At 68.9% G+C, this 11826-nt stretch overlaps 1 protein-coding gene across 1 annotated transcript; it reads right to left on the reverse strand.

Annotated features, from left to right (window-relative positions):
- Nucleotides 1-3774: 3774 nt before the first annotated feature.
- LOC135326135 (FXYD domain-containing ion transport regulator 3-like) lies at nucleotides 3775-11227 on the reverse strand. The gene is made up of 7 exons (XM_064503984.1): nucleotides 11110-11227; nucleotides 9107-9142; nucleotides 7478-7501; nucleotides 6302-6376; nucleotides 5208-5238; nucleotides 4058-4104; nucleotides 3775-3949 (listed from the first exon to the last, which is right to left on the reverse strand). Exons 1-7 carry the CDS (start codon nucleotides 11147-11149, stop codon nucleotides 3930-3932), a joined length of 273 nt encoding a protein of 90 aa, XP_064360054.1. The 5' UTR covers nucleotides 11150-11227; the 3' UTR covers nucleotides 3775-3929.
- Between the last annotated feature and the right edge of the window lie 599 nt (nucleotides 11228-11826).

Consider the following 11826-nt stretch of genomic DNA (forward strand, 5'->3'; position numbering starts at 1 on the left):
GCGGGGACGTTGGACATCACATCACCATGGACCTGAGCGACACGGGGACGCGGGGACGTTGGGCGTCAGCCACCGCGGACCTGAGGGACACGGGGACGCGGGGACGTTGGGCATCACATCACCATGGACCTGAGCGACACGGGGACGTGGGGACGTTGGGCGTCAGCCACCACGGACCTGAGGGACACGGGGACGTGGGGACATTGGGCATCACGTCATGATGGACCTGGGCACCTGAGGGACGTGGGGCGGGACGTGGGGACGTTGGGCGTCAGCCACCACGGACCTGAGGGACACGGGGACGTGGGGACATTGGGCATCACATCACCACGGACCTGAGGGACACGGGGACGTGGGGACATTGGGCATCACATCACCACGGACCTGAGGGACACGGGGACGTGGGGACATTGGGCATCACATCACCACGGACCTGAGGGACACGGGGACGTGGGGACGTTGGGCATCACATCACCACGGACCTGAGGGACACGGGGACGTGGGGACGTTGGGCATCACATCACCACGGACCTGAGGGACACGGGGACGTGGGGACATTGGGCATCACATCACCACGGACCTGAGGGACACGGGGACGTGGGGACATTGGGCATCACATCACCACGGACCTGAGGGACACGGGGACGTGGGGACGTTGGGCATCACATCACCACGGACCTGAGGGACACGGGGACGTGGGGACGTTGGGCATCACATCACCACGGACCTGAGGGACACGGGGACGTGGGGACATTGGGCATCACATCACCACGGACCTGAGGGACACGGGGACGTGGGGACATTGGGCATCACATCACCACGGACCTGAGGGACACGGGGACGTGGGGACGTTGGGCATCACATCACCACGGACCTGAGGGACACGGGGACGTGGGGACATTGGGCATCACATCACCACGGACCTGAGGGACACGGGGACGTGGGGACGTTGGGCATCACATCACCACGGACCTGAGGGACACGGGGACGTGGGGACGTTGGGCATCACATCACCACGGACCTGAGGGACACGGGGACGTGGGGACATTGGGCATCACATCACCACGGACCTGAGGGACACGGGGACGTGGGGACGTTGGGCATCACATCACCACGGACCTGAGGGACACGGGGACGTGGGGACATTGGGCATCACATCACCACGGACCTGAGGGACACGGGGATGGGGAGATGTTGGCCGTTGGGTCATCACAGACCTGAGGGACATGGGGACGTTGGGCATCAGCCACCACGGACCTGAGGGACACGGGGACGTGGGGACATTGGGCATCACGTCATGATGGACCTGGGCACCTGAGGGACGTGGGGCGGGACGTGGGGATGGGGGACGTCAGCCGCCATGTCACCATGGGCCTGAGGGACATGGGGACGTGGAGATGTTGGCCGTTGGGTCACCATGGACCTGGGTGCCTGAGGGACGTGGGGACATTGGTCATGTCACCATGCACCCAGGTGCCTGAGGGACACGGGGACGTGGAGATGTTGGCCGTTGGGTCACCACGGGCCTGGGTGCCTGAGGGACGTGGGGACATTGGTCACCACATCACCACGGACCCAAGTGCCCGAGGGACATTTGGACATTGGTCATCATGTCACCACAGACCTGGGGGCCTGAGGGACACGGGGACGGGGAGATGTTGGCCGTTGGGTCACCACAGACCTGAGGGACACGGAGATGTTGGCCGTTGGGTCACCATGGGCCTGAGGGACCTGGGGACATTGGTCATCACGTCACCGTGGACCCGGGCGCCTGAGGGACGTGGGGAGGGACGTGGGGATGGGGGGCGTCAGCCACCATGGACCTGAGCGATATGGGGACGTGGGGACATTGGTCATTGTGTCACCATGGACCTGAGTGCCTGAGGGACATGGGGACGTGGGGACATTGGTCATTGCGTCACCATGGACCTGAGTGCCTGAGGGACACGGGGACATGGGGACATTGGCCATCACATCATGATGGACCTGGGCGCCTGAGGAACATTTGGACATTGGTCCTCATGTCACTGTGGAGCTGGGTGCCTGAGGGACACGGGGACATGGAGACGTTGGCCGTTGGGTCACCACGGGCTTGGGCGCCTGAGGGACGTGGGGACATTGGTCCTCATGTCACCATGGACCTGGGGGCCTGAGGGACACGGGGACATGGAGACGTTGGCCATTGGGTCACCACGGGCCTGGGTGCCTGAGGGACGTGGGGACATTGGTCCTCATGTCACCATGGACCTGGGGGCCTGAGGGACACGGGGACGTGGAGATGTTGGCCGTTGGGTCACCACGGGCTTGGGTGCCTGAGGGATGTGGGGACATTGGTCATCATGTCACCATGGACCTGGGCACCTGAGGAACATCGGGATGGGGGATATCAGCCACCAGGACCTGAGGGACATGGGGACACTGGTCATTGCATCACTGTGGACCTGGGTGCTTGAGGGACATGGAGATATTGGTCATCATGTCACCATGGACCCGGGTGCCTGAGGGACACGGGGACGTGGGGACATCGGTCATCACATCTCCGTGGACCTGGACGCCTGAGGGACATGAGGACATCGGCCACCACCTCACTGTGGGCCTGGGTGCCTGAGGGACATGGGGACATTGGTCTCCATGTCACCATGGACCTGGACACCAGAGGACATCAGCCACCATGTCACCACGGACCTGGACACCTGAGGGACATGAGGACATCGGCCACCATGTCACTGTGGACGTGGGTGCCTGAGGGACATGGGGACATTGGCCATCATGTCACCGTGGATGTGGGTGCCTGAGGGACATGGGGACATCAGCCACCTCCTCATCATGGACCTGGACACCAGAGGGACACGGGGACATCAGCCACCATGTCACCACGGACCTGGACACCTGAGGGACGTGAGGACATTGGCCACCGCGTCACCATGGCCCTGGGTGCCTGAGGGACATGGGGACATCGGCCACTGCGTCACCGTGGACCTGGGTGTCTGAGGGACATCGGCCACCACGTCACCAAGGATCTGGGTGCCTGAGGGACACGGGGACATCGGCCATGTTGCCTTGTCCCCTCCTGGCATCGCCATCTGCCCGACATCATCCCGGTGTCACCGTTAACGCCCATGTCCCCTCCTGGTGTCACCATGCACCTGGCATTGTCCCCAACGTCCCCGTTAGCCCATCGCCCCCGTCCCCAACGTCACCATTGGCCCCACGTCCCCTCCTGATGTCCCCAATGTCCCCATTAGCCCCCTGCCACCCCCATCCCCAATGTCACCATTGGCCCCGTGTCACCTCCTGGTGTCCCCAACATCCCCATTAGCCCCCCGCCACCCCCGTCCCCAATGTCACCAGTGTCCCCAACATCCCTGTGTCCCCTCCTGGTGTCCCCAATGTCCCCATTAGCCCCACGTCACCCCCGTCCCCAATGTCACCATTGGCCCCGTGTCCCCTCCTGGTGTCCCCAACATCCCCATTAGCCCCCCGCCACCCCCGTCCCCAATGTCACCAGTGTCCCCAACATCCCTGTGTCCCCTCCTGGTGTCCCCAACGTCCCCATTAGCCCCACGTCACCCCCGTCCCCAACGTCACCATTGGCCCTGTGTCACCTCCTGGTGTCCCCAACGTCCCCATTAGCCCCACGTCACCCCCATCCCCAATGTCACATTGGCCCCGTGTCCCCTCCTGGTGTCCCCAACGTCCCCATTAGCCCCCCGCCACCCCCGTCCCCAACGTCACCGGTGTCCCCAATGTGTCCCCTCCCCCCCAATAACCACATTTACTGTTTTTTAACATTTTTTAAAGCAATTTCCCTTTTCTGAATAAATTTTGGGGCAAAATCCCCCAAATCTGTGTCCCCCCACCGGGGCCGGCCCGGACGCCTGGGTCCCTCCCGGCGTTGGGGACACGGGGGGACACTCGTGTCCCCTCCCTCAGCAGGTGCTGGCGGCTCCTGGGGAGGGACACGGGGGTCACCCGGACGCCTGGGCCCCTCGGTGGGGGGGGAGGGGGGGTGGCCCGGACGCCTGGGCCCCTTCGGGGGGGGGAGGGGACGCGGTACCTGCGGTGACGAGGTGGGACATCTCCGGGGGGGGACGGTGGCGGTGGCTGGGGGGGGACAAGGAGGGGTGACACTGGGGTGGGGGGCAGCGCCGTGGTGGCTGTGTGTCCCCCCCAGTGTCTCCCCAGTGTCCCCATGTCCCTCCCAGTGTCCCCATGTCCCCCAGTGTCTCCCCAGTGTCCCCATGTCCCTCCCAGTGTCCCCATGTCCCCCAGTGTCCCTCCATGTTCCCCCAGTGTCCCCATGTCCCCCAGTGTCTCCCCAGTGTCCCCATGTCCCCCAGTGCCTCCAGTGTCCCCCAGTGTCACCCAGTGTCCCCCCAGTGTCCCTCCATGTCCCCCAGTGTCCCCATGTCCCCCATGTCCCTCCATGTCCCCCAGTGTCTCCATGTCCCCCATGTCCCCCAGTGTCTCCCCAGTGTCCTCCCAGTGTCCCCACATCCCCCTAGTGTCTCTATGTCCCCCATGTCCCCATGTCCCCCAGTGTCCCCTCATCCCTCCCAGTGTCCCCACATCCCCCAGTGTCCCCATGTCCCTCCCATGTCCCCCCAGTGTCCTGCATCCCTCCCAGTCCCCCCAGTGTCCCCATGTCCCTCCCATGTCCCCCAGTGCCTCCAATGTCCCCCAGTGTCCCCCAATCCCCTGTGTCCCTCCCTTGTCCCCCAGTGTCTCCCCAGTGTCCCCATGTCCCCCAGTGTCCCTCCATGTCCCCCAGTGTCCCCATGTCCCCCCAGTGCCTCCAGTGTCCCCCCAGTGTCCCCATGTCCCCCAGTGTCCCTCCATGTCCCCCAGTGTCCCCATGTCCCCCCAGTGTCCCCCATCCCTGCCAGTGTCCCCGTGTCCCCCCAGTGCCTCCAGTGTCCCCCCAGTGTCCCCACATCCCCCATGTCCCCCCGGTGTCCCCTGGTGTCCCCCTGTGATGTCCCCTGTTCCCATGTCCCCTGGTGTCCCCTGTCCCCCCCCAGGGTCCCCCCTGTGTCCCCTGTCCCCCCCCATGTCCCCCGGTGTCCCCTGTCCCCCCCAGTGCCCCCCCTCACCTTCAGTGTCCCCTGCCATCCCCCCCGGTGTCCCCTGTCCCCCCTGTGTCCCATGGTGTCCCCTCATGTCCCCTGTCCCCCCCAATGTCCCCTGTCCCCCCCCGTGTCCCCTACCTGCCCTTGCTGCCGCACTTGCACTTGCTGCCTGGGGAGGGACAAGGGGGGGGGGACAGGGGACATGTCACCCCTCGCCAGCGGCCCCGGGGACCCCCCGAGGTGACATGTCCCCCCCCGAGGTGACACAGGGCCCCCCAAGCAACACGGGGACCCCCCGAGGTGACATGTCCCCCCGCGAGGTGACATGACCCCCCCAGGTGACATGGGACACCCCGGGTGACACAGGACCCCCTTGGGTGACATGGGGCCCCCCCAGGTGACATGGGGACACCCTGAGGTGACACAGGACCCCCCCTTGGGTGACATGTCCCCCCCAGGTGACATGGGGACACCCTGAGGTGACATGTCCCCCCAGGTGACACAGGGACACCTCGGGTGACACAGGCCCCCCCTTGGGTGACACAGGACCCCCAAGGTGACATGGGACACCCCAGGTGACACAGGACCCCCCCCCAGGTGACACAGGCCCCCTTGGGTGACATGGGGACACCCCAGGTGACACAGGACCCCCCCCGAGGTGACATGTCCCCCCCCAGGTGCCACCGGGGCCCCCCCAGGTGACATGGGGACACCCTGAGGTGACATATTCCCCCCCCAGGTGACATGGGGACACTCCTGGTGACACAGGGACCCCTTGGGTGACACAGGACCCCCAAGGTGACATGGGACACCCCAGGTGACACAGGGCCCCCCCAGGTGACATAGGGCCTCCCCAGGTGACACAGGCCCCCTTGGGTGACACGGGGACATCCCAGGTGACACAGGACCCCCCCAAGGTGACATGTCCACCCCAGGTGACATGGGGACACCCCAGGTGACACAGGACCCCCCCGAGGTGACACAGGCCCCCTTGGGTGACACGGGGACATCCCAGGTGACACAGGACCCCCCCCGAGGTGACATGTCCCCCCCAGGTGACATGGGGACACCCCGGGTGACACAGGACCCCCCCGAGGTGACACAGGACCCCCTTGGGTGACACGGGGACATCCCAGGTGACACAGGACCCCCCCCAGGTGACATGTCCCCCCCAGGTGACACGGGCCCCCCCAGGTGCCACGTCCCCCCCCTGGGTCCCCGCCGTCACTCACTGAAGAGGACGATGACGCCGAGGACGCAGAGGACGGCGGCCACCACCAGCCCCCCCACGCGGAGGCGGTGCCAGTCTGGGGGGGACACGGCTGTCCCCAAGGCGTCCCCAACCCGCCGAGGGGACCCCCGTGTCCCCAACACCCCCCCCGGTGTCACCCATGTCCCCAACATCCCCCCGGTGTCACCCCATCCCCGATGTCCCTCCCAGTGACACCCGTGTCCCCAACGTCCCCCCCAGTGACACCCCGTCCCTGCCGTCCCTCCTGGTGACACTGGTGTCCCCAACACCCCCCCCGGTGACACCCATGTCCCCAACATCCCCCCAGTGCCACCCCATCCCCAACACCCCCCTGGTGACACCGGTGTCCCCAATATCCCCCCCCGGTGCCACCCCATCCCTGACATCCCTCCTGGTGACACCCGTGTCCCCAACGTCCCCCCAGTGCCACCCCATCCCTGACGTCCCCTCCGGTGACACCCGTGTCCCCAACACCCCCCCGGTGTCACCCCATCCCCGATGTCCCTCCCAGCGACACCGGTGTCCCCAATGTCCCCCCGGTGCCACCCTGTCCCTGATGTCCCCTCCGGTGACACCCGTGTCCCCACCGTCCCCCCCCGGTGACACCGGTGTCCCCAACGTCCCCCTGGTGACACCCCACCCCCAACGTCCCTCCCGGTGACACCCGTGTCCCCAACATCCCCCCCAGTGTCCCCAGTGTCCCCCCAGTGTCCCCAACATCCCTCCAGTGTCACCAATTTCCCTCCCAGTGTCACCAGTGCCCCCAATATCCCCCACCCAGTGCCCCCAGTGTCCCCCAGTGACACCAGTGTCCCCAATGTCCCCCCAGTGACACCAGTGTCCCCAACATCCTGCCAACCAGTGTCCCCAGTGCCCCCAGTGTCCCCCAGTGACACCAGTGTCCCCAATGCCCCCCCAGTGACACCAGTGTCCCCAACATCCCTCCAACCAGTGTCCCCAGTGCCCCCAATGCCCCCCCAGTGTCACCAGTGTCCCCAACATCCCTCCAACCAGTGTCCCCAGTGCCCCCAGTGTCCCCCAGTGACACCAGTGTCCCCAATGCCCCCCCAGTGTCACCAGTGTCCCCAACATCCCGCCAACCAGTGTCCCCAGTGCCCCCAGTGTCCCCCCAGTGACACCAGTGTCCCCAGCTCACCGTAGTAGAAGGGGTTGGGGACATCTGGGGGGAGGGGCAGGGTCACACCCGGACGCCTGGGCCCTGGGGGGGGAGGGGAGCGGAGCCCCCCCCCCATCCCAGTATAGACCCGGCCCGGCCCAGTTTGGGGTCCCCCCCTCTCCCAGTTTGGGTCATTTCATCCCAGTTTGGGGTCCCTCATCCCAGTTTGGGGTCCCCAATCCCAGTTTGGGGTCCCGCCCTCCCAGTTTGGGTCATTTCATCCCAGTTTGGGGTCCCCCCTCTCCCAGTTTGGGTCATTTCATCCCAGTTTGAGGCTCCCAGTCCCAGTTTGGGGTTCACCCCCCCCAATCCCAGTTCCTCCTCCCCCCTCCCAGTTTGGAACCCCCCCTCTCCCAGTTCCCCCTCCCAGTTTGGGCTCCCCCCGTCCCCGTTCCCCCCCCCCCAGTTTCCCCTCCCAGTTCCCCCCGTCCCAGTTCCCCCTCCCCCCTCCCAGTTTGGGACCCCCCCTCTCCCAGTTCCCCCTCCCCCATCCCAGTTTGGGTCCCCTCCCCCTCCCAGTTCCCCCCCCCGCCCCAGTTTGGGACCCCCCCTCTCCCAGTTCCCCCTCCCCCCTCCCAGTTTGGGACCCCCCCTCTCCCAGTTCCCCCTCCCCCATCCCAGTTTGGGCTCTCCCCTCCCAGTTCCCCCCCGCCCAGTTTCCCCTCCCCCCTCCCTCCCAGTTTGGGACCCCCCCTCTCCCAGTTCCCCCCCCGTCCCAGTTTGGGACCCCCCCTCTCCCAGTTCCCCCTCCCCCCATCCCAGTTCCCCCCCATCCCAGTTCTCCCCTGCCCAGTTTCCCCTTCCCCCTCCCTCCCAGTTTGGGCCCCCCCCCGTCCCAGTTCCCCCTCCCCCCTCCCAGTTTGGGTCCCCCCCCCATTCCAGTTCCCCCTCCCCCCTCCCAGTTTGGGTCCCCCCCTCTCCCAGTTCCCCCTCCCCCCATCCCAGTTCCCCCCCCCTCCCAGTTTGGGTCCCCACCCCCCCAGTTCCCCCTCCCCCGTCCCAGTTCCCCCTCCCTCTCCCAGTTCCCCCCCCCCTCCCAGTTTGGGACCCCCCCCCAGTTCCCCCTCCCCCCTCCCAGTTTGGGTCCCCCCCATCCCAGTTCCCCCCCCGTCCCAGTTCCTCCTCCCCCCTCCCAGTTCGGGTCCCCTCCCCCTCCCCCTCCCAGTTCCCCCTCCCCCCTCCCAGTTCGGGTCCGCCCTCTCCCAGTTCCCCCTCCCCCCTCCCAGTTCGGGTCCGCCCTCTCCCAGTTCCCCCTCCCCCCTCCCAGTTTGGGTCCCCCCTCTCCCAGTTCCCCCTCCCCCCTCCCAGTTTGGGTCCCCTCCCCCCTCCCAGTTCCCCCTCCCCCCCCATCCCAGTTTGGGTCCCCTCCCCCCTCCCAGTTCCCCCTCCCCCCCCATCCCAGTTTGGGTCCCCTCCCCCCATCCCAGTTCCCCCCCCCCCAGTTCCCCCCCCCCCGTCCCAGTTGGGCCCCCGTCCCAGTTCCCCCCCGTCCCAGTTCCCCCCCCGTTCCAGTTCCCCCTCCCCCCTCCCAGTTTGGGACCCCCCCCTCCCAGTTCCCCCTCCCCCCTCCCAGTTCCCCCCCCCCCGTCCCAGTTGGGCCCCGCTCACCGGGGGGGGGCGGGTTGGCTGCGGCCGGGGGCAGAGCTGGGGGGGGCCAAGAGCGCTGGGGGGGGGCGACCCCCCTGCCCCATAGCTGCCCCATAGCTGCCCCATAGCTGCCCCCCCACTGCCCCCCCCAGACCCCCAACTGCCCCCCAGACCCATAACTGCCCCCCCACTGCCCCCCCAGACCCCCAACTGCCCCCCCGCTGCCCCATAGCTGCCCCCCCACTGCCCCCCCGGCCCCATAACTGCCCCCCCACTGCCCCATAGCTGCCCCCCAACTGCCCCCCCAGACCCCCAACTGCCCCCCCGACCCATAACTGCCCCCCCACTGCCCCCCCAGACCCCCAACTGCCCCCCCGACCCATAACTGCCCCCCCACTGCCCCCCCAGGCCCCCAACTGCCCCCCCGCTGCCCCATAGCTGCCCCCCAACTGCCCCCCCAGACCCCCAACTGCCCCCCCGACCCATAACTGCCCCCCCACTGCCCCCCCAGGCCCCCAACTGCCCCCCGGCCCCATAGCTGCCCCATAACTGCCCCCCCGGCCCCATAACTGCCCCCCAACTGCCCCCCCAGACCCCCAACTGCCCCCCAGACCCATAACTGCCCCCCCACTGCCCCCCCGGCCCCATAGCTGCCCCCCAACTGCCCCCCCAGACCCCCAACTGCCCCCCAGACCCATAACTGCCCCCCCACTGCCCCCCCAGACCCCAACTGCCCCCCAGACCCATAACTGCCCCCCCACTGCCCCCCCCGCCCCATAGCTGCCCCATAACTGCCCCCCCCACTGCCCCCCCACCCCCAACTGCCCCATAACTGCCCCCAACTGCCTCCCCCAGCCCCATAGCTGCCCCCCCAGGCCCCCAACTGCCCCCCACTGCCCCCCAGCCCCATAACTGCCTCCCCAGCCCCATAACTGCCCCCCTGGCCCCATAACTGCCCCCCCAGCCCCCCAACTGCCCCCCCAGCCCCATAACCACCCCCCGCAGCCCCCCAACTGCCTCCCCCAGCCCCATAACTGCCCCAGCCCCATAACCACCCCCAACTGCCCCCTCCACAGCCCCCCACTGCCCCGTAACCACCCCCCGCAGCCCCCCCACTGCCTCCCCCAGCCCCATAACTGCCCCCCCGGCCCCATAGCTGCCCCCCAGCCCCATAACTGCCCCCCGCAGCCCCCAACTGCCCCCCCGCTGCCCCATAACCACCCCCCGCAGCCCCCCAACTGCCCCCCAACTGCCCCCCCGGCCCCATAACCGCCCCCCAGCCCCAAAACTGCCCCCTCCACTGCCCCATAACTGCCCCCACCTCCCCCCAGCCCCCATCTGCCCCCCAACTGCCCCCCACCCCCTGCTGCCCCCCCCGGCCCCATAACCACCCCCCGCAGCCCCCCAACTGCCCCCCACTGCCCCATAACCACCCCCCAGCCCCATAACTGCCCCCCCGGGCCCCATAACCACCCCCCACAGCCCCCCAACTGCCCCCCCAGCCCCATAGCTGCCCCCCCGGCCCCATAAGCAACACCCGCAGCCCCACAACTGCCCCCCCCGGCCCCATAACCACCCCCCACAGCCCCCCAACTGCCCCCCCGGCCCCATAACTGCCCCCCCAGCCCCATAACCACCCCCCGAAGCCCCCCAACTGCCTCCCCCAGCCCCATAACTGCCCCCCCGGCCCCATAGCTGCCCCCCCAGCCCCATAACTGCCCCCCGCTGCCCCCCAACTGCCCCCCAGCCCCATAGCTGCCCCCCCAGCCCCATAACTGCCCCCCCACTGCCCCCCCAGCCCCCCCGGCCCCATAACTGCCCCCCCAGCCCCATAACTGCCCCCCCCAGCCCCCCAACTGCCCCCCCGGCCCCATAACTGCCCCCCCAGCCCCATAACTGCCCCCCCAACTCCCCAACTGCCCCCCCACTGCCCCATAACCACCCTCCCACTGCCCCCCCCAGCCCCCAAACTGCCCCCCAGCCCCATAACCGCCCCCCCGGGCCCCATAACCGCCCCCCCTCACCTGCGAGCAGCAGCAGCCCCCCCAGGGCGGCGCCGGCCATGCTGCGACCTCCGACCTCCGACCCCGACCTCTGACCTGTGACCTCTGCTCTGGGGGGGGGGGGGGCGGAGCCAAGGGAGGACCCGGGGGGGGGGAGGGGGAGAGCGGTGAGGGCCCGGACGCTGGGCCCCTTGGTGGGGGGGGATGGGGGGGGCCCGGACGCCTGGGCCCCTTGGTGGGGGGAGGGGAGTGGGGGGGGCCGGACACCTGGGCCCCTTGGGGGGGGGGATGGGGGGTCCGGACGCCTGGGCCCCTTGGGGGGGGGGATGGGGGAGCCCGGACGCCTGGGCCCCTTGGTGGGGGGGGATGGGGGGAGCCCGGACGCCTGGGCCCCTTGGTGGGGGGGGGATGGGGGGGGCCGGACGCCTGGGCCCCTTGGTGGGGGGGGATGGGGGGGCCCGGACGCCTGGGCCCCTTGGTGGGGGATGGGGGGGGCCCGGACGCCTGGGCCCCTTGGTGGGGGGGGGATGGGGGGAGCCCGGACGCCTGGGCCCCTTGGGATGGGGGGGGATGGGGGGGCCGGACGCCTGGGCCCCTTGGTGGGGGGGGGATGGGGGGGGCCGGACGCCTGGGCCCCTTGGTGGGGGGATGGGGGGGCCCGGACGCCTGGGCCCCTTGGTGGGGGGGGGATGGGGGGAGCCGGACGCCTGGGCCCCTTGGGATGGGGGATGGGGGGCC

This window comes from Dromaius novaehollandiae, unplaced genomic scaffold (genome assembly GCF_036370855.1).
Source record: "Dromaius novaehollandiae isolate bDroNov1 unplaced genomic scaffold, bDroNov1.hap1 HAP1_SCAFFOLD_209, whole genome shotgun sequence".
NCBI classification, from domain to species: domain Eukaryota; kingdom Metazoa; phylum Chordata; class Aves; order Casuariiformes; family Dromaiidae; genus Dromaius; species Dromaius novaehollandiae.